This window comes from Lichenostomus cassidix, chromosome 5 (assembly GCF_008360975.1).
Source record: "Lichenostomus cassidix isolate B80296 chromosome 5, HeHo_3.0, whole genome shotgun sequence".
NCBI classification, from domain to species: Eukaryota; Metazoa; Chordata; class Aves; order Passeriformes; family Meliphagidae; genus Lichenostomus; species Lichenostomus cassidix.
In genome coordinates, this window is record NC_139486.1 from 57,855,080 (window position 1) to 57,882,327 (window position 27,248).

General features: G+C 36.6%; 1 protein-coding gene across 8 annotated transcripts in view; it reads left to right on the top strand.

The window, feature by feature from the left end:
* The window catches only part of GAS2 (growth arrest specific 2), a 71,780-nt gene that overhangs the window by 32,321 nt on the left and 12,211 nt on the right, over positions 1-27,248 (top strand). For all 8 annotated transcript variants that reach the window (XM_085063256.1, XM_085063255.1, XM_085063254.1 and 5 more), the window contains exons 5-7: positions 5,664-5,727; positions 10,571-10,715; positions 13,927-14,034. In XM_085063256.1, coding sequence (XP_084919382.1) covers positions 5,664-5,727; positions 10,571-10,715; positions 13,927-14,034 — 317 coding nt within the window. The remainder of the gene's footprint in view (positions 1-5,663; positions 5,728-10,570; positions 10,716-13,926; positions 14,035-27,248) is intronic.

Below are 27,248 nucleotides of genomic sequence, written 5' to 3' on the forward strand. Positions count from 1 at the left end.
AAGATTTAGTGCACTGAAATACTTGAATGATGGATTTATGACACTACTGATTTTAAAGAAAAAGTACCAAGTATATTAGAGATCAGCAAAATGAGATCTATACTAGCTAAGAATTTGTTAATTGCTATTATTTCTCATTGCTTGTGGATTATTTTAGCAGTTTATGAAATTATTTAAACTTAATTATGGTTTCAAAAGCTTTGTTGGATTTGGGGTATTCAGCTGAGCTAAACAAGGAAACAAGACTGAAGTCTTTCTTCAAAATAAATAGAAGGAAAAATAAACAGAATGAAAAACAGAGACATGCTTGATATTCTAGTAGATATAATTCTGCCATCTAATCAGCAGTTTAAAGGTCACTGGAGGAGAACAGTAGAGAGCTCAAAAGTGTGAAGACTTTTACTGCTAACTTGTTAGTAGTCCACAATATGATGTATTTTGTCTTGCTGAATGTTATGCTTCAACATAGCTTAAAATGCAAGCGACTTGGAAACACAGTTTTCTTTTAAGATTTTTGCCACAGCCAGAGCTGACTGGTAGCAATTTATCTAAATTCAGAGGCATGGCAGGAAGGTTTCCAAGTGAATGCCTTTGCAAAGAAGGGTGGCTGAGGTACATGAGCATCTGCAAAAATTAGAGCAACAATGCAGGGATAATCTTGAATGCTGCAAACCAGAGGGACACTCTGCATGCTCCCTGCACTCCTTGCCAAATTTAGCATGCTTGTCATAGCTTTTATTTTTATGGTTAGTGTATTTAAAGGAGAAGGAGTTAGCTTGGTTCATGCCAAAAGCTGTGATCCAAAATCTGAATTTTGATCATCCGTGCAGCTCTTGAAGTACAGTGTCATTGAATGGTGTTCTTAGATATATCAGACTATGTAGGACTCTGAACATAATGTGCTAACTCTTTGCAGTGTAAAAATATTAACACTGCCTGTAACTCCCTTATTCCCATGATAAGTATACTTTGTGAATTCTCCCATATAGGTTTTAGGGCAGCAGATACACACAGCTATTGCAATTTTATCTATGAAAGCATTCTAGGTGGAAATATTTGAGATATTTGTAATTTTGCTCAAGGAAAACTCTTGGACAAATAAGAAGAATGGTAAGATTTTCTATGATTGCTTTAGTTAAGTGAAATTAGAGCGTAAGTTCTGAACTCTCTGTGGTAATGGAGTGTTGTTGGATGATTATAGGATTTGGAACCAATGAATATTCTGCATCTCTTCCCTGATAAAGTCCACCCGGCAAGAGAAGGGTTTGCCACCGAGTGTGCCAGCATGCTGCTGTGTCATTTGTTGTGGGAGCTGTTGGATGCTGGTGATGGTTGATGTTTTGTGCTTGGATATTCAATGTACACACAGGATGGGACATGGACTTCTTTTGATGCAACTGATCGATTTGCATTTCACTGACAGGTTTCCTAAACAAAACCATTTAGTGTTTTAATGGAAATAGTGAACAGAAACACAAACACCTCTGACCTCTCTTCTAACATTGTTGGTTTAAAGGTTATTTTTGAAAATACTCAAATGTTGATTGCTTAAAAATATTTTATACGTAGGGGGAAATGATTTTTTAAATTAATGCTGTAGTTTATCTGATTTCAAGATGCAAGTTTTTTCTTCTCTTTTATACTTACACATCTACATATTGTAACATCATGTTAAAATATACATGAAGTTGCATCAGAATAAGATTTTGTCCCATCTTTCACAACACTTTACTAAACTACTCATTATTGAATATGTCTGACTTTGAGGACTATAGAAGCATCCTGGACATTGTGTTATTACCATTGGATTTGTATCATAAATTAATGGATTTCAGTAAATTATTAGTGTTTAGATGATCTCTGTATTCCTTCTAGATGAATTCTTGGCTATCCTTAGGTCTCCTATGTTTGACACCTTAACTGTTTTGAGACTTCCATGAGTGACTGAGCTGAAACAGAGCAGGGAGTGTGGGGGAAGCACAAGTATGTCATAGCACTGCTCTGATGCATAGGCAAGGGTAAGTTTGGGATAAGTTAAGAGCATTGAAAAAGCAATTTTGGGGTTTTTTTGTGAAGAAAAAAAGCCTTCTGTAGGATCAGAATAAAAAGTGTTAAAGGAGAAAGTGAGAGACAATAGGAAGAAGGATCAAAGGACCAACATTTTGGAAAACTTGCCCTAAACTCGTGTGAGTTCTGATGGCAATTGGAAACCTGTGACAATAAATACTAAGGCACTTCAGAAAACTCTGCTTCTAGTGAGCTAAGGAATGGATTAGAAGGTAGCATGGAGGGAGCATGTAAAGATGCAGGCAGTGAGGACAGCAGATAAGAAGCATTTAAAGAGATGAGCTGAAAAGCAAAAGGGTCTGTAACTGTCAGGACACCTAAAACAAGCTGGACTTGTATGCACTATTTCTGTATTTTCCCACTGTGTTCTTGTCAAGCAAATGCTATCAGTGAGGTTCTCTAGCAAGATGGATATTTCCATTAATTTTATGCAGCAGATCTGCATAAAATAATATTTGTTTGTCTCAGAAGTCCCCAAATACACATGCTGTATAGTCCTCAGGAATGCTAATATTTTCCCGTTAGAAGCACTGTGATGTCCTCTGAGATGACCTGATGTTTGTTTTTGTGGTTGGTTATTGCCTGCACACGTCTCCATCCTCTAACAATGATTTCACTGTGTCACATTGTTCAGTGTGAAATGCATGAAGTGTGTCTAGATCATGTTGAGTAAGACTTCCTGAAGGTTGATGAATTTTGTTTGGGTGGAGTGTTGTTTTACTTCTTTAACCAAATTTTCTTCTAGCTGTATTTATGGATCTTTTTGCAAATAGTAGTAGTTGAACCTCTCTTTCTCCTCCATTCCAAGGTCATTCAGATGTGCATATGTATGAATTGCAACTGACTCTCTTTGACTGTTCCAAACCCAGTTTATTCCATTTATAGTTTGGGGGATGCCTTGCTGCTTAAAATCCAGTTTGATTTTGGGGCTTTCCCAACTGGTTTGAAACCAAAGTAGTAGAATACACTTCTAGGGTCATGAATGTGACACTTTAAAAATACTGATTACTAGTAAACATAAATGTTCAATGAACTTACTCTGTTGTGGGAAGGAAGAATAATGAAAATAGCTGAATGTCCAAATGTTCATCGTTTATATTCTTAGTAACAGATGGCTGAAGAATTCATATATTTTTCCTAGTGCAGTGCCCTTTTAGTTTTCACGCTCTGCAGTTTCACTTCTGGAAATAGATTTGGATGAGATTAGAGGACAAATACATACCTCTCAAAGGGCTACACTAGGAAAAGATATTGGGGTGAACACTCAACTCCCACCACTATATTTATCCATGGCAGTAGGGCTGTTAGCTGAAGTCACAGAAGCTGAAGATCTGCCCCAGGGCATTCATTATCTAGGGATGTTTAAATCTGTGGATTCCCATTTTGGGTCTCATAAATACATAGAACAAAGTAATTACTTCCAGAGCTTTAACTAGACATTGAAATATCTTTTTCAGGTATGGTATTTTTTCTTCATGCATTTGAGTTAGGTGAGTCTTTAGATTACCAAAAGTTTATGTAGCTGATGTCTTGACCTTAACTCATTAAAAACAAATTTATTTTGGTGCTGTTCATTTTTTTTCTGATTTATACAAATAGACACACAATTACTTTTTGGTCTCAATTCAGTCTGAAGGGTAAGGTGCAAATCTTCTGATTGTTGTGGAAATTTCTAAAACCTGATTTTTACCAACAACATGAGGGTTTTATTCTAATATGTATTTCTGAAGAATAGATGACAATGTGCTCATAATTATTTTTTCTCTTCTATTTTTCCTTTCTTTTTCTTGGACTTCTGGGGAGTTGATTATGCAAACAGCTACAGACATTTTTTAAATTTATCGATTTTGCATTTTGCTTACATGCTTTGCAGCTGTTGTGGAATATTACTTGTTCTGAATCATGAGAGGGAAATGTTTATGGTGGTATTTCATAATTAAGTCACCTCTGAAGGCAAGGGTAACTGAGGTTCTTGTTAATAGATTCCTTTGGGCAGATGAGAGTGAAACCACACTGAATGATCAGTGCATGTGTGTGAGTGTATATATATATATATGTATATATATACACACATATGGCAGGTTTATTTTAGATCAGTTTGGTTGCAGTGGAAAGGAGGTATGTAGCCATTTGGGTTATTATCATCTATAGAAATGCAACAATATAAAAGTATGAGGACACCACTTCAGAAAATACAGAGGGAAAATAGAAAAAGGATAAGAGTAGAGAGTGGAGTGAGCCTTAATTGTTGCAATTCCAGTGGCTCTTGTTTGAGGTGATGGTCTCAGTCTTGTTCTGTTGAGGGCAGGGAAGCCCATGAAACCCCAGTTTCAGTGGGTTAATATTCTCTCAGGTCCAGGTGGGAACACCCAGGGTTGCCTCCCCTGGGGCAGGGGTTTTGCGCTGTCTGGCAGCACTGTGGTTCACTGCTTTCCTCTGGTGGAAGGTCACAGAAATGAGCCAGGGGACACTTTGGGGGTTTGTGACACCTAAAGCATGACAGGTGCCTCTCACACCAGTGTAGCTGAGCCACTTCTGCCCCACAAGAAGGGCTGAAATGGAAATACGAATTCCCCTGTGGAAATGTGAGTTTCCCAACGTGTCCCACAGAGGGGAGTTTTACACCTGAGACAGCTGTGTGAGGGAGGACATTGCCATGATAAAAAGCACTATCCCTCCTCACAGAATCTGCATCTCACCAGCCTTTCCCCCTGTTTGGCTCCAGACCTAGAGCTTGGTTTGTCATGGTCATTCTCTGCTGTGCCTGGGCTGCTCTCCTGCAGTTCAGGTGTTTCACTACCTCACACCCCAAAAATCTCCTCCTTTCCTTTGCTCAGGGAAAGCAAACCTGGTCTCAGCAAAGCACCTGCTGCTTTTGGAAATGGATGAGTGAGACATTAACATTTATGGCTCTCTCAATAATGAGAAGACCAGACTGTGTCACAGCTCCTTCTGAAGCATAAAAACTATTCTGTGTGGAACCCAGGCATGCAAACTTGCCTGGGTTTGCAGGAAAAAGAATCTCTTTTTTATCTGCTTGAGATTTTTATACTGTAATGAAGTGATTCCTGGAGCATTCTACTTTCATATTTGCTTTAAGTGTAGATGTACAAAAAATTCAGGACCACATTTATAGTGTGGTATATCTTTGCTAATGCAATTTTGTTGTTTTTTTTTTTTAATTTAAATCAGCTAAGAAAAATAGTGATCTAAAGGATATGAGTTCTCTTAGTTTGTTGAAACAAAAGTATCACTCTAATGTTATTAATTTATTTCTGATATTTTACTAATTAAAGTGTTCTGCCAGATCTCTTGATTATTTTTAAATAGTTATGAACTGCTTGCAGATTCCCAATTACCCCAAATAATTACTCAGTGATTTAGATAACCAAATGGAACTTCTGAACCGTCTGCACTCCAAGAACCACTCATCAATCCCATCCTTTTTATTCCAGTAAAACTCCACTGCAAGCCAAAAAAACCCAAAGTTTTATCAGAGTCACGAGTTACAGATGTTGATCATTAGGTTCCATCACCGAGATCTTTAAAATAGCTTTTATTTATCAGTCTTTTCCATCTTCATTTTGCTCTTCTAGTACTCCACAAGCAGCCAAGAGAGGTGTGCCTTTGTTTGCTGGAACTTGGAAGAATTGCAGCAAGGTAGGTGGAAGTGTTTAAAGAGTAATGAAATATTTGTGTTCTTGCCAGCAGTGGCTATTGACAGACACACTAAATCAGCACAGCTCAAGCTAACTTTTTTGCTCATTAGGATCAATTGGAATGTTTGTCTTAATGTCACTCTTGAGGGCAGCTGTTAACAAATATTACAAAATCTCTGTACCATCACCTCAATGAAGATTATTTGTTGGCTATCCTTGTATTAGGAGAGGAAAGATTTGAGAATTTTATTTTTCTATAAAGCTTTGAGCAGTTTCTCCTTCTAAAGTCAGATCTCTCTATAAACAACTGTGATTTAATTAAGTTTACTGGTAATAAATTGATCTTCACATGACTTAAATCTGACCAAGATCATTCTAGCCATGCTGGACCTTCAGTACATTGAAATGTTATCTTCGAAATCACGACAGACTTTTGCTAAACAATCAAAATTAAAGTAACTAGAATGTGATTTTTTCCCCCTTTCTGCAGATGCAGATTTAACCAGCCCCATTGCATAAGATTTGCTAAAAAATACATGAGCAGCAGTGCTGCTGCCCAGTCTTGCATGGAAATTGCAGTTGCATTCATCCATGTGTGTCAGATTGGGGTGCCTTGCTATTCAGATTGTTTCATTAATTTCAGGGCAATTCCTTGGGGTGACAATTAGTGTGAAGAAGACCCCTGTTTATTCCTAGTTTAAGAACTAGTATTGGCCATGTTAGAATTGCATCATGTGTGTTCATATTTTGTGAATGAACTCATATAGAAAACTTGAAATTTGTCTTGTGGTCAAGTTTCAGAAAAGCCCTTGCTGTCGGTGGAAGCTTATACAGGAATAGCAATGGCAAAAAAAATAGTTTATTTTGGGTTTTCAATCATTTTGTTCTCTCTAAAACTTGGGTTCAAATGGCAGCTTATTAACTTCCCACAAAGAAGAAAGTATTTTGATCTGCAGGTGCATAATAAAATTGGTTTTAATGGATCCTAATTTACCTGAGTGAACAAACTGTGCTGTCAAGATCACCAGCTTGGAGACAGACCTACCAGCACCCACAGACCCTCTGCCTGGGGTGTACCTGTCAGGAATGTCTGCCCCAGTTGGCTATTTGATGGCATCCAGCTTCCTCAGGGAATGCATGTTAGTGGTTAGGCAGTGTTGGGTTCTGCTAGAGTTGGTTGAGTTAGATTAATTTCATTTTGCAGTGAGATTTGATGTCTCAATAGATCTGAAGTGGAATGAAAATAGCATCTTATCCTTTATATTTATCTTAAACATCCATGTCTCAGATGTTTTCTGTTCCAGACATGAAAAGAAATACTGAATAAGTAGATAAGCCATGTTTTCATTTATTATGTGTCTATCCCTTTACCCTTAATATATTTGTATTTTATTTTTAATTTATAATACACCAATATTGCCATATGATTATTGCCAATATTGCCATATTGCCATATGATTATTTTATATATTGTGCTTATGTTTTTGTATTTATGTTTCTTTATTTTATTTCTAGCTTATGGGGTCAAATAACATATCTGTCTACTTTTTCCTGCTCTAGTATCTCTTCAAAAACAAACCCCTGTTTTTAATCTTGTATGCTTCCAAGGTACATAAAACCTGAAATGACACATCAGGTTAATACAATTGAAAACCAAATATGTGATGCCATTTTTGCTGAGCTGTGGTAAACTAGAACTATATGGGAAAGGAGAATTGCTAACTGCCTTCATGAAGTGTAGGAAAGAGCACATTGAAATGACATTGTTGTGCTGCTTTTGAACAGGAGAGTCAGATGTGTTTTTTATATGTTCTGCTTATGTTTCTGTGTTTATGTTTCTTTATTTTAATTTTATTTCTAGCTTAGGGAGTCAAATAACGTCTGTCTGTTTTTCCTGCACTAGTATATCTTCAAAAACAAACCCCTGTTTTCAATCTTGTATGCTTCCAAGGTACACAAAACCTGAAATGACACATCAGGTTAATACAATTGAAAACCAAATATGTGATGCCATTTTTGCTGAGCTGTGGTAAACTAGACCTATATGGGAAAGGAGAATTGCTAATTGCCTTCATGAAGTGTCGGAAAGAGCACATTGAAATGACATTGTTGTGCTGCTTTTGAACAGGAGAGTCAGATGTGTGCTTTGCAAAGCAAACCAGTCTGTTGGCAGTCTGGGGGATCTGCTTTCCAGAACAGGAGCTGCAGGGATCTTTGAAAAAGTGCCTCAGTCTGGGTTTAAAGAACAAAAAGAGTAAGAGACACTGGGTAATTTTAGAAGCAGAAAGATGTGTACAAAGTGGCTTACTCACCACGAGGACTCAGCTTTTGGCACACTTTGCCCAGCTAGGTTACTGCTAGTCTGCAGGGTCTGTAACTCCCATAAATCAACCTAAGCTTTTTTATTTCATGCAAATAGACTTGAGATTGAGGCACAATGAGGATTACTTGGGGAGGAGTTAAACTGAGCTCTGTTCTGGTGAACTTGAACTTGTATACAGCAGATCCTCTGTGGAGGAGGGGAGACAGGTGATAATTTACCTTGGCTTGAGTATTGCTTTTAGCATGTTCTCTTGCAGGGTCCTGTGAGCCAAATTAGAGACAGATGGACTTGATGGATGGGCTGCACAGTGAGGGAAACTGTTGTGGCCACTTGGCTCAAAGAGTGGCAGTCCAAAGATACTAATGAAAGTAGAGTTGCCTGATAAGTTGCCCTGAACTTCAGTTGTTTGTGAAAACAAAATCCTGAGATCATCTGCGAAACTTCAATGGCTAAAATGAGCCTTGGTGTCACTGGTAGATGTTATGTGGATACAGTGAGAAGGTTTCTGAGAGAGGGAAGTGTCCTACAGGGTGGAATTGACCACTGACAGTGCACAGGACTATTGCAGGGGGTTGCACAGGTCCAACGTTCTCCCTAAGTATTCGAAAGTCAGACGTTATATAATGGAAAACAGCTAAAATACCTTTTCTGCACAAAGAATGAAGTTCTTGGGTTACTGTTAAACTCTGGGGGGTTAAACAACCCTCACAGGTCTTTTGGAATCATTCTTGAGCTATTCCAAGGTCTTTCTGCTATTGTATTCAATTCTACCTTGATAAAAATGGAAAGTGGTGCTCAGAAAAGTCTACCAGAGATCATGTTACAGTCCAGTGCTGCTTCATGTGTAATTGTGAGAAGCCAGGCTAGAAAGGAGCAGAAAAGGAAATGCTCAGCATACCTTCCCAAACAGAATTTGCACCTCTCAGAAAAGATGTGGGTTTTGCAATTTCAGCTCTCCAGCAACTTTGCTTCAGGTTGATACAGCATGTGGAGAAAAAAAAAAGTGTGTGTGTTTGTTCATTGATTTTATTTTTCGACTTTTCACCAGAGGAATTCAGAATACTGGGAAGTACAGGAAACTTTAAAATCTGTCACAAAGACAAAATGTAGAAATTCTGAAAAGCAGTAGAAGCAAAGAAGCAACATTTCTTAAAGTGGAAGGGTTTTATTTGATGAGTAAGGCTGTATGCAGGAGTAGGCTTAGAGCCCAGTGGGAATTTAATGATTTACAGCCTGTCAGCATCTGCAGACAGACAGGAAGTAAATAGATTGTATATAAGTGCTTGCTTCAATGTTGGCTGACTTTTCAGGCTGCACCAGTCAGAAGCCAACACAAGCACAGATTTGGTTCTTGGTTTACTTTCTATTAATTTACTAGGCAGTAGTGTGGCTAAATTAAATGTTATCAGAAAAATGCAAAAAAATGGTATTTGTGCTTATATCTTTTCTCTGTGCACTTCTAACATTATTATGGTATTTAGCTTAAATTTTCATGATGTATATTTGTTACTGCTCAATATTTGAGTGTCCAGGTCTTTATCTAGGCAAGTCAGTGTAGTTCTGCATTGGGACTATGGACTTTTCTGCTGCAGGAGCAAATATGGCTTCATTTGTGGAAGTAGTTTGCTATGGGAAGTTATTACCTACCTGACATGATAACTTTTCCAAGCTGAAGTCATTCTCTGAAAAGGAATTCTATCTATTTATCTGGGTTTTGTTCAGTGTTGGCAAATAAAAAACCAACCAGAAGGGGATTATCAGCGATTAGGAAAATGGGATGCACTTTTGGACTTCTGACATCTGTCCAAGCTCTGCAGCTTGCTGTGAGATACTGACTCAATCACTTGCCGTAAAGCTTTCAAAATATCTTTCAAAAAGAACTTTGCTCTTCAGGTGCTCTGTTGTGAGGTTGTCCATGCTGAAGGTGCATGTATTTTGTTCTAGCTGGAGCTTCAAGTGTAAATAGAGATCTGAAGAGAGGCAGTCAGAAATCAATTGGTGAAAACAGTAACCACTTCTGAAAAGTTTATGTCTCAGTTAATTTATCTATAAAGTCAGTGTAATAGCTGAGACCAGGAAAACTCTTAATCTCTTCTCCTAGTGTTTCTTTGAAAAACACTAACACAAAGTATAAGTTGTCAAGTAATTTGAAAAGATTCTATTTGGAAAGAAAAAAAATAAAATAAAAGCAACTGTACTGAACTTGACTCTGTCCTGCATGGTATATCAATTTCTGAGGTCTAATGCTGTTCATAAATTATGCACCAACATATATCAGACAGAGAAGTTGAAAAAATACCTGTATTTCCTGTAAATTTGATTAACTGAGAGACTCCATCTACATTATTTTTTCTATTAATTTGAAATGATGGCAGTAATTGTTGGTATACTTTATACATGTTTATTAATGTGTGTACCATTCTGTATTGCACAGAAAGTAGACATTCTTTCCACCATTTTGTTTTTAAATATGTAATACTGTATATGGACTAGGAATTTAATATTTGCATGTTTCCAAAAGGTTTGGGGTAGAGCCTCCTGGATTAATAAAGTTGGAAAAAGAGATTGAACAAGAGGAAACACTTTCAGCTCCCCTTCCATCTCCTTCACCATCACCCACAAAGTCTCCTGGGAAGAAGAGCACAGGGAAACTGTTGGATGATGCTGTAAGTTCTGGGAGGAAGCTTCTTCCTGTCTTTTCCATTCTGAGATGCACTTGTGCAACACACACACGAGTTGAACACCTCACTGTATTTTAGACATTTGTAGACTTACAGAGTTAATTTATTTTTGACCGTAATTATTTAGGTCTGAAGAATTATTTTGGAAAAAAAAAAAAAGCCACAGTGTGTAGGAGCTGTGCAGCTTAGCCTAGCTTTGTGCTTAGGGCCACATTCCCTTCTTATTACTCTTTTACTCCTTCTTCACCAACTCCCACTTGCTGCTTTGTCTGAGGAAGGACTGAGTCAGGACAAGATTTGGCTCCTACTGACTTGTACTGAATGTTAACAAACACTTCTAAGATATTTCGGCCGAATTTTTATGCTGTTCTGCATGATTCTCACATAGTAAAAAAAAAAAAACAAGCATTGTTTTCCTCATTGTTAGAACAAAAGCATCTTGCTTTGGGTTTCATTAAGCTTGTTGCAGCATATTGAGTGTTCTTGTTTCTGGTGCAAAGCTGTAGGGGTTCACTGGAGACAGCTGGAATCAGATGAAAAGGACACATTTGGAGCCCATGAAGAGGTTAAACTTGGAAAGTACAGATCTAGCCTGTAAAAAGGAGCAGTTACCATAGTAACTACTACATTGCAAGGTAGATGTGCCACCTGGGAGTTACAAAGCACTTCTTGAAAAATCCATGTGCCACTTCCCTGTTACAAAGAGCAGATGGAATATAATGTTCCTTCATTTTATTGAAACCCTTTTTTTTTTTTTATTTGATGTATATAATTACATTTAACATTTTCTGGTTTGTATTTCTCCCTTAACTTTGCAAAAGCACTCATGTTTCAGCAGAATTGAGAATGAGCAGTTGTGTGTAGAAGGAGGATGGTGACTGCATATCTTGCAGAAATTGAACAGAGAGTGTGCAGGTTGTCTCTAACCACCTCCTTTAATTTAGAAAGCAGTAGGGATAGAAACAGAATGGAATTCATCCAGCTAGATTCCTGACCTGCACTGCCCCAGACACTCACACCATAAAATAGCAGCAGTGCTCATATAGTCCAGACACAAAATAAAATAGAATGTAATTCCTCCCTCTGCTTCCTTATTTGATTTCCAAATTCCACTCAATACTTCTGTGTCCTTTGGGATAGTAAGGCAATGGAAGCCTCAACAGCAGGATCAGCAGTGAAGGTCTTATTCTCCTCTGTTTTACACCAGAATAAATCTGTTGCCTTTCATTCTCCACAGACCAAAGATGGCTCTATTTTGCTTACTCCCTTCAAAACAGCCTTGAGCTTGTTTAGGCCCAGCTACTCTGGATTTTTGGTTCCTTAGATGAACTCTGGGAGATGAAGCATTAAGTTCTTACTACTCATTTTCAGCTTCGAATTCCAAGTGTCTCCAGGGGTGATAAATGCCATAGGATATTGAGTCAGGAATCCCTGATTATCGACCACTATTCAGAGGGCCATTGCCAAATAGCTCCCTAAGCACAGTCCCAGTCTTGATACCACATTCCAAGAAATACAGCAATTCACCTTTTTCATCCTCAGCAAACTGCACTTGGATTGAAGTCATCGACCACTGACTTCATATGAGTTATTCCTGTTGTATATTGACTAGTTAAATAGTTTAGTCACTAGAAATGGAGGCTAACTCTCACCCATGTTGATAAAAATCACTTGAGGAACTGTTCTTAAAATTCAAAATGTGATCAATTCAAACTGAAGACAAGTCATCCTATACTACAGAAACACTTTTTGTGTGTAAAATACATGTGGATTTCCTCTGCTAAGTGTTACTTTAATTATTTTTTTCATAAAAATATTATGCCCTGATTAAAAAAAAAAATCTTAAGAATGCTTATAAAAATCCTCCACAAAGCAATAACGTTATTCAGATAAATGCATTGAACAATTTCAGAAATAATTGGAAAGCCTTTAAATCCCTCAACAGGGCTAGTTTCAAAAGTACAGAAACAATAATTGGTTGCCTTATAAGTTCTTCTTGGCTTATTAACATACTCTAACTTAATTCTTAAAGCAGATCTGAAAAACATTTGTACTTCAGAAGCTTTATCTGTTTATGATAGCCAAAACATTTCTTAGAGTGCTACAGCTTTGGCCAGGCATTTTTCTTTTTATGAAACAATTTAAGACTTAATTTTTTAGCTATTCTGAAAATATAATTTCCTGGGCCTCAGACCATTTTTACAGGCTTTGGTTTACAAACTGGACATGGAAAAGTCTTTGGCATATTGTTTGAAGTGGACAAACATCTACAGGTTCCTCTGGCATTTTTCATTCAAGAAAACCACAGTATATGAAAGTATATGGACTTGTTCTTGCTGTTCCTATGCAGAAATGCAATTTGAATGCCAAGTAAGAGTTTCACAACCAGATCTGCTCTTTTGACATTGATGCCTTTTCTACTTTCCCATCATTGAGGAGTACAAAATACACTTTTACTGAACATCAGTGCCTTTCACAGCACATGCCAGACCAAGGAGGCTGAAGTCAAGCTGACACAGCTAATAAAAAGCAGGAAAGTGGTTTTCATCAGTGTTTTCTCAGCCCTTATTTTTGGGGATATGTAGTTAGGTTTGGCAATGATGGTGTACTTGAGGTCCCTTTAAATTTGATTAAGCTAGTTCTAACAAGGAGACCATCAAAGGGCAGTTGAGAGCACTGGGGAACATCTTGGCATGAATTTTTGATCATATCACAATATTTTCTTATTTTCTAAGGTGTTAGTGCACAGTTTTAAAGAGGCAGAGCCTCTTGCTGGTAAGGAAGATGCTTCTATATTTATATGTATTTAGAAGGTAGAATGCATCTTATGACATCTTCTTTTTGCCTTTTAGCTATATTAGCACTTGGAGCTGATTCACCATAAAATACTGAGAGCCCATCTACCAAAGTTCTGTGCTGAACTCCATGTAACAAGCTGTTTGAGTTCAGTTAAAGAGCACAGATTTGATGCTGAACTGTGTGACATTTGTTTCCATTTTTAACCCAGCTGTTAGATCATTGCTATTGGAAGCACCATAGGGTGCTTTCTGGGATTACAGAAATATCAAGAAAACCCAAGAAAAACATCATCAATTAAGACTTACATTAAGGTATATATTATGACAAGTGTGTTAGTGAATGTTGTGCTATCCCTGCCATTTTAAACAGTTTTTATTAATAATATCTTGTTTTCCAGGTCAAACACATTTCAGAAGATCCACCTTGTAAATGCCCTACCAAGTTCTGTGTGGAGCGTCTTTCACAGGGAAGATACAGAGTTGGAGAGAAGATCCTTTTTATTAGGGTAAAGATTTTATTTTTATTTTGTAGTGAATTGCTAGTATCTGCTGCCTTCCACTTCAAAAATTATGTCACTGATTAACAGGGGAAAATATTTTTCCCACAGCACAAAGCTAATCAGGATCAATATTTGCTAGCATTATTATATGGCTGAATTTAGCACATCTATGCTTTCAAAGCTTAATTCTTCTGATCCACTTAATCTTCTCTATATACGCCTATGGTAATAATAATTAGAAATATGCTAACCTTGATATTCTGGAGTTGTATGTTAAGAATCTGATTCACACTAGGCTTCTTTCTGTCTTCCTCTCCACATGCACTATTCTTGACTCATGGCTTGACAGAATGATAGGTCTTGCTCTCAAATAACTTTTATCCTTGTTTTGCTAAAGGAACATAACTGTGACCTGATAAAACTGAGCTCTTGTAAACAAAATAAGTCAGAGGGACTCCTTCTCATCTGCAGAAGTCAAGTTTCTGGTTCAACAAAATACCAGAGTGCTTATTCAGTCATAATCTTCTGCTTAACATAACTTAAAATGAAGTCAATGAAGTAAGATAAGGACTTGGGTTTTCTCAGGAGTGCAAAGTAAGGAAAATGTGTGAGTACTGTGCTGAATAAGGACTGAGAACTCCTAATTAATGCAGTAACAGGTCACAAAGAAGAAGAAAGAAGGGATTTATTAAATCTCACTGATAGTTTGAGATTTAACATGCTAGTATAAAGGATTAATAGCTTTTCTGGTTTGCAGCCAGTGAGGTGTTTTTTTAATTCTGCAGTATATTTGGGTATTAGCTTTATAACTAGTTTCAAACAATTTTGAAGAAGGTAATGATCATTAACCAAAGACCTCAGTAACCTGGCCCAGTTTAACATTCACATTTTCTTCCTTTTGATTTTAATTTCAAAAAACAGTATCAAAGTATTTTTAACCTATTAGTTTTGAGCAACTTGAGTTCTGCCAGAATGGTGAGTGTCAAATTCCCTTTTGCTGGCTTCTTTATTATGCCATCTAGTCCAAGGCAGATTTCATTCCAAGTTTGCAAACAAAACACCCTTTTCATATCACACTGCTGCATTCCAAGTTGAATTGTGCAAAAAAATGAGTGTAATATAGATTAGCTATTAAACAGCAGTATTAGAGATCATTCCTATAAAACTTAGGTCAAAAACTTGCCATGAATTTGAGTGGGAACAAGTTATGTTCCTAGGTTTTAGAAGTGACTTGCCTTTTGCTTTTGGTTGGTTTGAACCTCATTTTGGAACTGGATCACAGTAAGTTTTTACTCTTCACTCCATGTTCTTGTTGTGCATATAAGCAGATTGATTAGCCTTTCTTTGGAATCCTCTGAACACCTGTGCAAAAGCACATTTGAGATGTGTAGCTGGGCTTTAACTGTGGTGATATTTGGCATCCTGTTTGATGCCACTGAGGTAGTTCCTCCTGTGCTGTGGGTTCTTTACACACTCAAATCCCTGCCATGTGTTTACAGCCCAATTCTGGTCCAATTGAGATCACCAGTTTCATTCTTTTAAGCTGGCTTAATAGTTCCAATACTGTATTATTCTATTAGCTTTAAAATTTCTGTCATTTCAGTGATGCTACAAGTATGCCACAGGTAGGAGTTAACACCTATGAATTGATGGTTAAGATTATTTTTTTCAGCATGTATCTCTGATGCAATCTTCAGATTCAGTGGAACCAACAGGCTGTGCAATAACTCTGCAGTTTTTCTCACTAGCTGAGACTTGTTTGCCTCAGTGACCTCCTTCTGTGGACAATCAAATATTGTGTCTTTTTAAATTCCCAGGGTCTCCCTCTATGAATTACTGCACAATGAGAATTCCACTTTGATTTGAAATTTGAAAAATTTGAGATTTGAAAAATTTTTGGCAAATTATATTGTTCTTTTTTAGGGTGTAATGCATCTTCAGGAAGTGTAGCATTCTAGTTCTTGAAATGACTAATACACCTGTGGAAATTTTCTGCCATGGTATTTATAATTTAGGCTTCTAGAGCTGAAGTTAAAATAATATTACATTCCCTGAAATTTAGTGGAAAGAGAACTCTCCCTCAGGAGGAGGCTAGGATAGAGTATTCTTAAGCTTTCAAAGCATCACCCAAAAATTCAGCTGACTTTCTTAGCAAGGCAAGACATTCTCCAGGTGCCTGAGTTTCCTCTCTGGCAGGAATAAGCTGGGGTAGAGCTACCCTGCACACCAGCATTGGCAGTATTTTCTGTGTGGTAGTTAATTATACAAAAAATTGTCAATACTCCAAAGGTAAATAAAGATGAGTAGCAAAGCTAGATGAATATGTATTATGGATCTCATTATTTCAGGGTTTTTTTCTCTATACCAAGAATACAAAAATAGACCAAATGATATAACCCTCCTCCTCTCCTTTTTCTCCTTCTCTTATCCCTTTTATATGAAAAGCACTGGACCAGCATCTCCACAAATAAAAGCACATCTAGACCCCTAATCCATTCCACCATTAATCTACTGACAAGAATTTTCAAAGCAAAAAAGCCTTTATTTATAGTGTATTGTTGAGATCCAAGGACTGGTTCCCATAAGTTTATACTGAAAATATTAACAGGGGAAAGTATTATCTTTTTCGCAATTAAGGTGTTTTTTTTTTAAAGTTTTTTTTTTTTTAAAGTTAATTTTCTTGTGTTTCCATTAAGAAGATAAATAATTTTGTAAGAATCCATTTGGCATTTACCAGACAATAATATATTCTATGGTTGGTGCTTGCAGTTTAGAAAACAGTTTAATAAACCTGATGCTTCCGAATTGGAGAAGCAGCTATCTGTAGTGTTGCTCTTAAAGGATTTTCTTTTTAAACTCCACTGCTCCACCTGTGGCAACATGAAAGATGTGAGCAAAGGTATAAAGTACTTTTTGCAATAAATAAACACAGCAGAATCTTATCCCATGTGTTTATGGATGGCTTTCTCCTCTGTGATGCCTTCTAGTTCTGACCAGAGGAAAAGGAGTAAATGCTAAATTTCCTAATCCTCTTTCTTGTGTTGAAATACAGAACCTTGTACTTTAATGAGAATAGTCTTGATTTGCATGGCAGAGAATTTATCAACCAGTCTGTTCCACTAGGATTTTGCTTTTGCTAGCAGAAGTTGTCAGATGCCCACTCTTTCTAGAGAGGTGGGGGAAGTTGAATTTTTATTTTTGGTTTTGTTCTCTTAAAAAGTATTTTTTGTTTTTTAGAATCCGAAGGCTATATTCATCTTGCCTACAGGGTTCTCCTCCATTGGAGAAGAGCAAGAAATTCCTCACTATTTTCTATGCTGATTAATGGGATCGTTACTCAAACTATAGAATTACATGGCATTTTGTATTATTTATCTTTCAGATCAAAAATTTGAAAATTAAGCTGTCAATTTGATCTATTCTTTGTTATAAATTGTGGGGATTTTTTTGCATTGATTTATTAAGTTTCTATTTCGAGATGTTATGCTCCAACTTTAAAAGAAAAAAAAAAACAAACAAAACTTCAGCTGCATCTGCATCAGTCAGTAGGAATTGATTTATCTTTCGAAAAGTAAAAAGAATTATTTAACAAAAAACTTCCATGGTAGCAAAGGAACAGAACAATGAGACTTTTATCCATAACAGTTACATTTAAAAAGACATATTTATTAGTGTCTAATTTATTAAGACACTATTTACTAGTGTAGGAGCCAAAGACTATGAAACAGTCATGATAAATTCAGTGTATCTCTTATAATGCAATAACATAGAAATAATACACTTAGGATATATTGAACAATCCTTTTTCAGTGCAGGTTTTTAGATTTTTATGTAACTACAACATAATAAAATTTTCCTTTTAAATATTATTTACTTTTCATAATTTAGGACACTATTAATAGCTATTTTTACTTAATATTTTAAATTCCATTTGTTAATGTAAATAAGTAAAGAAAAATGCCTGGCAAATATTCTTGCCTACAGTGAGGTAGAATTAAGGAAAGGTTTTATGGTTTAAATGCACTCAAATTTGATGGTATATATTATTTTAATGTAACAATCACTTGCCCTTCAAGCTATTAATGCTGAACATATATAAAATTCATTTCATGAGCAGGTTGTAACTCAGTTTTTAGGAGTTCTGCATGGGTGCCTGAAGGGTTTCTGCTGGTGACCTGACTTTATTTTTTTTGGTTTTGTTTATTTTCTTCTTGACATCAAGTCCAAGACCACTTACATGCTTTGTGCATCAAAGTATGAAGTTTCACTGAAGTCTGCTGTGTAGTTTCTCTCCTTTAGCAAGAGAACATTAAGAAAACTATAATTGCTGCATTTCTGCCTTGATGAACTATTAATTATCACATGAATACTACAAAGCACCAACTCAGAGATGGATTCAGGCTGTTAGACAAACACTGAAGTCAGTGGTAGCCCAACAAGCAACAGAAGAAAACTTCTATTTTATCCTAATCTGGAATTTGGAGCTCAAACTGCATATGCAGTTGGCATTATTTATGCTCTTCTGAAAACAATATCGTTCAACATGCTTCCAGAAATGCTTTTCTGTGATTGTCTTCTAGTAATGAATTATTTCATTGAGGGATAGCTGTGTATGAAAACAAATTTTCCCATACAGTTTGATTTTTAAAATTGTGAATGCACAAATTTCTAAAACTTCTTTTAATCCTTCTTTTTTTTTTAACAGTTTGTTTTACAAATCTCATTGAGACCCAACAGATGTAAGACTGATCTAAATTTTAAACGTTGTTCACGTTTTAATGGAAGGTTAGAAGCATCCCTTTTTCTGTTGCCATTGATTTTGGGAACTCAGAACAAAACAAGAAGACTGTGTTGCTATAAGGAAATTTTAAATACAGGAAACATTTTCTTTGCCAAAGATTAGTAAACTGGAGATCCCAGAGTCAACTCTGTTATCTGCAGTGTGTTTTCCAAAAGACAGCAACTGCTAAACTGAAGGCCAGCTATAGATTGTTTGTCAAGTCATAAATCAGCATTGATTCAGAGAGCTCTGTGGTTTGCTGTCATGCCTTGCTTTCAACTCATGGAGTAAGAAATGGATTTACCTTCAGGTTTAGAAAAACACTCAAACCCTCCCCCAGAATTCCACATATTAGGTCATTAAAACTCTTATTTTATCAAGATAGTATTTCAATCATGGCAGCAGATGCTGAAATGCTTTAGTTGTTGTAAACACTCTATTTGGATAAAAATATGCTGTGGAATTTATTACATAATTTTAGGTTTTGCACTCCTAAGAATACTCCTAACTAACTAGGTGCAACTCTGTCTGAAGCTTGTAAAAATCAGAGGAGAGCCAGAACTGTTGCCAAAACATGCCATTTACATTACTTATTAAGCTGTGATTGCTTTTGTAAGTAATACTGAAATGACATCAAGTAATTTTTAAATATGCATTAAGGTCTTATCATACATCAGCAACCCCTAGCCATTATCTAGCCTCTGATATACCCAGTTAAACTAATAAACTCACTTAATTTCAGATGCTGCAGTTGAAGATAATACTTGAATATCGTTTTGAGCAATAAATTGAGTTCTTTTAACTATATGATGGGGTTTAAAAATTCCTAACCTAAAAAGTTCCTCAGTCAAAATGCGTGTATTTTAAGTGTATTTTAAATATTTTTCAATTTTTATTTTAAATTCCCTTTTAAATGTATTTCTGTTGTGTCTAAGGTGTAGAACCACAGCAGCATTCAGAATTCTGTGCAGAATCTTTCAACCCAACTCACATAAATCAAGTAAAACTGTAGGCTGCAAAAAGCCCAGCTTTTCAGAAATTTCAGTGGTGCTCATGCAAATTTCTTGGTTCATTTTACTTAACAACTTCCTCATGATTTACTGAGAGGCAAGAGGGAGAAGGAAAATTTGGCATTTCCTAAGGGTACAAAGAACCCTGTTTCTGTTTCCTTCTCTCCTCCCCACTCCAGTTTCTCAAAGTATATATATTGGCAAGCCAAATAATGATATCATGGCAGTTTCATGCTGAAAGTGTATATTGTTCTCAACTCTCCCTCCTCTTTGGTCTTTCCTAGAGCTGTGAGATTTTTTTGGGCTATTTTTTGTTTAAATTTAATATAGTGACTACAAATAATGCTATAGAAATGCTACATAACAGAGCTCCAGACAAAAACTCAGATTTTGAAGGAGCCCTTGAAAACCTGGTCTGTATGTATTGATAATTGTGTGTAATTCTATTACAGATTCAGGTATAATGTAGCTGCTTTACTCAGGGTTACAGTCTTACTGCCCTAATTTTAGAACACACTTCCAGCTGAGGAAAAGCAATGGCAAAGGGGATGTGTGTTTGTTTAGGATTTTTTTATTAGCTATTATCCTTTTAGTATTCACTCTTCACCCAGCCCTGAGTCCCTTGCAAACAGTACAAAAAAAATATTAAATGCCTGAGAAGTGAAGCTGGTTCTCAGTGCTTCAGGAAATCCCATCAGTACAAGAAAGCTGCTGAGGCCAAATAAGCCACCAGTGGTTTTGGAGTCTCACAGTACCTGTGGAATAGTAGGGAAAGACTTCTTGTTAAATGCCTGAAGCATCCACATGCCTTCCTTCAGTCTGCTGGAAAGCATTGCAAAATGTCTGTAAAACACTGACTAGGCTTGTGATGGGGTTTCTCTAACTCTGTTCTCTACTGTTGTTTCCATTTAGTCCAAAAACTGGCCTGAGGGTTAAAACCCAAAGCTTTATGCTCAACCCCATGGTGTCTGTGGCACGAAGGCTTTGCTGTAGGAAATATGGAGATCAAGGGTTTGATTCAGGTCTGGCAATGTGTATGTATGTATGTATAAAAGGTTGGTCAATGAATATTTCGTGAAGCCAAGAGTCTGGCTGTGTTTGGCTTCGAGCCATCAAGTAATTTTTTGCAGATTCTAGGGAATATGAATGTATTGACATTTGATACTTCAGGAATTGTTATGTAATATCCCCTTTTTGCTAATGCTTAAGCAAAGAATCCAATGCAAAAAATAAGAGTATCCTGATGATGAAAGATTATGTTGATGTGAAAATAGAAATATTTCTAATTTTCACTATCATCTTCACATTCCTGTTTCTTGACTGTTCAAAATTCATCATGTCTGCTTAGGAGACACTTTGAGAAGAAAGTTACATGGAAGGAATTCCTCAGCACTGGTGCTTAGCCTTAGCAAGGATTGTCTGAGGGAAAGATCTTTGTGGCTTTGTCTCTGTCTAGAGCTACTGCTTGGGGTTATCCATGATGCAATTTAAACTAATAGTCTTGTCCTAACAATTAGTTTTCACTTTCCAAATTAACATAATAACAAAAACTGTTAAAAACCAGTCTTTTTGGAACAAAAGCTAAGGACAACTTAATAGATTCTCCAGTCTGAAGAAGCTTTGTTTTACAACACACATTCATTTGGCTTTATTCATAGCACAGATGTGGAAAAAATGTTATGAAGATGTATTATGATCTACGAACTTAATCCATATGTTTGCATTTAGGAGCTCTTGTCTGCTTTGTCCTCCATCTTACCTGGGCACAGTGTGCTTCATGTGTTTTCTGTGGGAGTGTGTGCATGTGTGTACACTGGACATGGGTGTGTGCAAACACACATGGGCCACATTGCTGTCCCTGAAACCACAGTCCTCTGACTGAAAATTGAGGTGATGTCAACTCCAAACACATCCAGGAGGGGTGATACCTTATCTGGGTGGTTTTTAGACACCCAGGTGAATTAAAAGGGAGAACCGTGCCCTTTAAATATCACAAAGCTAAGAAGGAAATGTGGATTTAACCTTCTCTCTTTTGGCCCTGAGTTGGAAAGATTTATGTCTGTATGCTAATTTTGAACCAGTCAAACTGTTTTGCAGGACATAGGCACTATAATGAAAAGTATCTATTAAACCACATATAGGGAGAGACACTGTGAAGACAAAAATCAGTGCAGAAAGATTCTGTAGCAATTGCTTTCCTCAGAGCCAGCTGAGAAACTGATTCCTCAATGAAAATTGAGTAAGGCTTTAAAGATTTAACAGACCTGCAGACAGTCTAGTGAAGATTTTAGAAACTGTAATGGTGGATCCTAGTCAGCTCTGTGTTTAGAACATGAAGTAGACCTAATTTTGGACAAACAGGGTTTCTTGAATGTCCAGATGGAGTGACCAGCTAGAGTTGTTGTGGTGTCTCTTCTGTGATAACCTGAAAATTGAAGGAGGGGTAAGGTTAAGAAAAAGTGTTGCTGTCTCATGGATTAAGATATGGCCAGGGCACACCATACAATGTCACCATAGGGTGAATTCATGTTGTAACTATTCACTGTTTTCTCTATCACTCCATTGGAACATAATCAAAGGAAAACCTATTAATCTGGCAGTAAGTAAAATATACTTCTCTGAAGGAAATGAAATCTAAGGATGAAGTATTAAAGTACACAAGGATACTTGATCCTTACATACTGGATTTGTCTAAACATAGCTCTTGCTTTTGTTACACTTTTTTTCAAGGAGTTTTACATCATTCTTGCAATTGCAATCACGATTAAAAAGCATACATGCAAAAGAAGTATGTTTCTGTTCCTATTGTGTCTGCTCGCTTTGCCTTCCTGTCCTGAAAGATAGGACTAAATGGTATAAAAGTTATTCATGCTTCTGAGTCAGTGAAAAGTGGTTTGTGTTCTGTGAGACAAGAGAGTCAACAGAGAGCCTGGCTGTACACAAATGAGCACTGAGGAAAACACCTTTGCCAGGAGTCAGTTCTAAATCAGAAACAAGTTTACATATTAAAAGGGAAAGGATAGAAACTCTGGGCTACTCTGTTAGAGTAATCAGTGTCTTTTTGGCAACTAGTACATTTTCCCTTTCCAAGGTCTCTGCCAGAACCTAGAAAGATCTTTCTTCTGGTATTTGCAGAAAGATATAAAACTGATGAGTGCAAAGAGATCCAGCATGCTAGAATATATACAGCAGGGAATTTCCATGTGACTGAATTGAAGTGCTGTCAGGTTACAGCTAGCAGCTATCAAAACTGAACTGAATTACTAATACTAACTTTAAATAATTCATTCCTGTGTCAAGAGAGTTACCAGACTCCTAAAATTATTAAATACCCCACAGAAAATCAGCACAATATGAAGACTCTGTGCACTCTTTAAGTCTGATTGCTTTTCCTTTTAACCCCATCCATTCTTTATCTTTAAAATTCCATACCAAGGAAATGTTTTTTTTGGTTTTTTTTGGTAGCACTCACTGCACTTTAAATGGATTTCAGGCCTTGGCACCTGGTCAGCCACTCACAAGTGTCATGAAAGTACAGTAAACTCCTGGAAAGCATTCCAAAGATAAACTTGGAATTCTGCAGAACAAAAGTGATAGTATTAGCATGATTTTTCCTGGATCTGTCCCATGGAAAAGTGAGGATTAGGAACAAAGTTAGTATCAGATGTGCTGTCAGAGTAGGGCTGTGGAGAACAAGAAGCTCAGCATTTTGTCTTTTATTGCCCAAATTTACCAAACTGGTAAATCTTGGCAGTTTCATGTCCATGTAAAAGATACTGTCTTGTGTCAAAGCAGTTAAAAATTCAACATTTAACTCATCAAACTAGATGACTCTGATTTCAGCTGACATTTATGTTGTGCTAAACTCTTTAGAAGAAAAGAAAGCCTGAATAAAAAATAACATTCTGAAGTCATTGATATGTGTACAGTTTGGGACATAAGAAATATTTATTAATGTGGCTGATAAATTAATTACTTCTAATTTTTATGCTCAGTACTGATGCAGTTATAGTGTAAGGCTATATCCAGAATGCTGGTATGGAGATTGAAAAAAATGGGTGTAATGGCTGTGGTGAAGTAATGATGTGTATGGAATGAAATAGTTAACTTCAATATGTAAAATCCATCGATTTTGTAAGTTGAAATGCTGATCCTTAGTTTCTCTATGGCACTATAATTACAGAATAAACCTATTTTAGGTTGAAATACATTGGAAATTTGCTTCGAGAGGATGGCGAGTGCTAATCTGATCCCAGAAAGAAAGGAAAAATTTCACCAAGAAAAGTTGGTATCAGTGAAATATCACACAGCCACATTGTTAAATGTTAACTTATGCTCATGCTACCCTCATTAATGAAATTAATTCACCTCTGAGTTGCATTTGGATGGCTATTTTTAGAAGCTGGGAGAGTGACCAGTTGTGGATTTCCTGCTTTCACGTTGCATCAAGAGTAAATTTTGTCCTCTTAACATGCTTGTTTAAATTTTCCAGCCATTTGCACTCTTCTCTAGTTGATGTACTTGGTATGTATTTCCCAGTATTATTATACTGTGGTCAAATTTGGCCCAAAGACTTCCATGCAAATCAAGTCCCTTGAGCTCTGGTGGATTTGAAATATGTAAAATACGACAGATGGCATTTGACTAGATTTGACTCCATAGCCAAATCTATAGGTGTATTTGGGTCTGTAGTCAAGACTGATGATTGCAGTCTTGGATAAATAGTTTGTGACCTGTAATACCTTCATTTCATCTAAAGTCTTTCATTCCATTCAGGTGATTTTCCCAATTTTTTAACACATTAGTGTAGCTTGGGCTCATTACTGACAGTGCTGGTTTCATAGATTTGCAGTGACATAATTTCATTCCAACTTTCTAACATCATGCCCCATAGACTTACCCTGACGTCATTTTGAAAACTTTGAGGGGTTGCTTTGTACTATTTAAAGGAAATTAAGCCCAAGTATAAACATTATTGAAATTATGCCACCCTTGTTCTCCCCTCATTACCCCAGTGTAAATTATAAGGCATTTTAATGAAACCCATGGAGTTACATAAATTTATTTCAGTCCTGTTCATTTAAAAGAATAACCTCTAGTCTTAATTCAAGCAAGATCTAATAAAACAATCTGTCTCTAGATATTTTCCAAATGTAATTTTCTTGGTTATGCATGTAGCTCTGTTGATTTGAAAACCAGGGGATGGAGGTAGGAGAGGGTTTCCAGATTTCTGTCTCTCACTTTGTGACTGTTTTCATCATTTTGGTGTTGCCCTGAACTGTTTGTATGTAAGACTAGAGAATGTGTCTTGAGACTTTTGTGTTCTTTGTCTATTAGATTTTATCTAAAAGCACATGGAGTAATGTTTCCAGCATAACTAGGAATCATAAAACAGAAGGAATCTGAGGCACTCTGTAGGCAGCCAACCAGTATTGTGGATTGTCTGTGCTTATAGGTTTTCTGAAGTCCCGACAGTTCTTGTGACTTACAGATTTACAGAGTCCTGACAGTTCTTGTGATTATAAATCAGTATTGATTGGGGGAATATTATCTGAATATTGTCAGCTCACTGATATTTTTATTAAAAGCCCTTTATCTCTGTTGGAGGTGCTAGTAACCAAAATATTCCTCTCAGAAATATTTTTTCCATGAAACCTATGGCTGCTCCTCTTCCAGTGGTAGGTCAATGTGTGCAGTGATACAGCAGGTTAGAGCTGGCAGTGCACTCACTGCTTGGGACCTTCAGTTTCTTAGATAATTTTTGTTTCCTTATTGTGTTCTTTACTTCAATTTGCATGAAATGATAAAGATTGCTTCTATTTCCACTGTACCCTGTATGTAAAGGCAAACTGAGCTGGAATTTGGCAACAGTGACAATGCAGTGTTGTTAAAATATAGAAGGGTCAATTTTTTTTTTTTTTTTGTGAATTATCATTGGAGTGAGGCCAAAGGACAGTGATAGCACAGACTTGTTGGCCCTCAGGACTATGATGAGGAGATAGTGTGAAAAACAGTAAAATAAAATATTTTCAAGTGATGCATTTTTCAAAGATAACTGCTGTACAGGTGAAAAAGCCCATACAGAATCATAGATTGCCTTGGGTTGGAAGAGACCTTAGAGATAATCTAGTTCCAACCCTCCCACCATGGACAAGGAAAACCTGGAATTAATCCAAAAATACCTGTTAGAATGGGTCTGTAATTTACTGATATTCAGTATAATTATTGTACTATTAAGTATCAATTGTTAATTACTGTCTGTTCACCAGATATATAGCAAATAACAGAGCAGATACAGACATATGTACATTATCACCTTTAATGTTCAAAGTTGGTCAGCTCATGTGTTTTACCTTCCCATGCTCCACCTAGAGCCTTATGAACATCCAGGGTTGTGAGTCTAGAAGAGCATTTTTCAAAAGAAAAGGACATCTAGTTGAATTGAGCTGCAGAACTGGAATTGTGTAAATACAATTATATTGGAAACAAGGCAGGTTTTCATTTTCTGTCACCTGTAATGCAGGCAGCAGATGTCAATAAAACTTGTGGGTTGGGGAAAGAACAGCAAATAAACATCCTGTAGAGGAAAGATGGAGGAAAAGTAGATGGATTAAATGACTGAAGTATAACCCATCCTTAAAAAAAATGAGTACATCTCAATTTTATTGACTAATTGCTGATGCTATTAAAAGAGATTCTTGTCAGCAATATCCTCAATGTAGCCACATTTTAATGAGTCTTTTTGTAGAGGATAGTATAAAAAATAGTTTCCTTCTAAAGGACCATATTGTGAAATATATATTTACAATGACTAGACAATTGTATGTAATTCGGAATTGGTCAGAATAAAGGCCGGATGAATTTATTTACATCTCCATTCTAGGATTGCTAAGCAACCAAGGACAAATGGCTTTATGTCTGGCTAGTATATTGTATTGCTTTTAAAAGCTTTTTAAAAGAACATTAGAACATTGGCACAGGGACAAATTGATCGTAGGCATATTCCAGCTTCTCTTGGGTAATTTCTGGGGTTTAGTACATGATCTCCACAGGTTAGTGTAGCCATATGGCTGGAACTTCCCCAGTTTTACATGTTTCCCTTTAATTAAACTTCCTAACTACCATCATTGCCAAGCAGCATGTTGGTGGTGTTCTTTGGTGCTTGTTTCTTTATTTTTCTATATTTATTTTGCTAAGCTGCAGTCCCAGTGAAGCAGGGGCTGGTGCCCATTGAAATTGGGCACTGTAGGTTCTTCATCTGCAGGTACAGCTCCATAATTATTAGCACTGACCAATTTCATCTGCAAGCATTCAGTGAAAACTTACATTATGCATGTCTTAATCTTAAAAAACTGCTCTTAATTTCAACCACAGCTACCCTCTGACTGGTTTTATCTCAGTTTTTGGAAACTACCTTTTGATGTAGATGT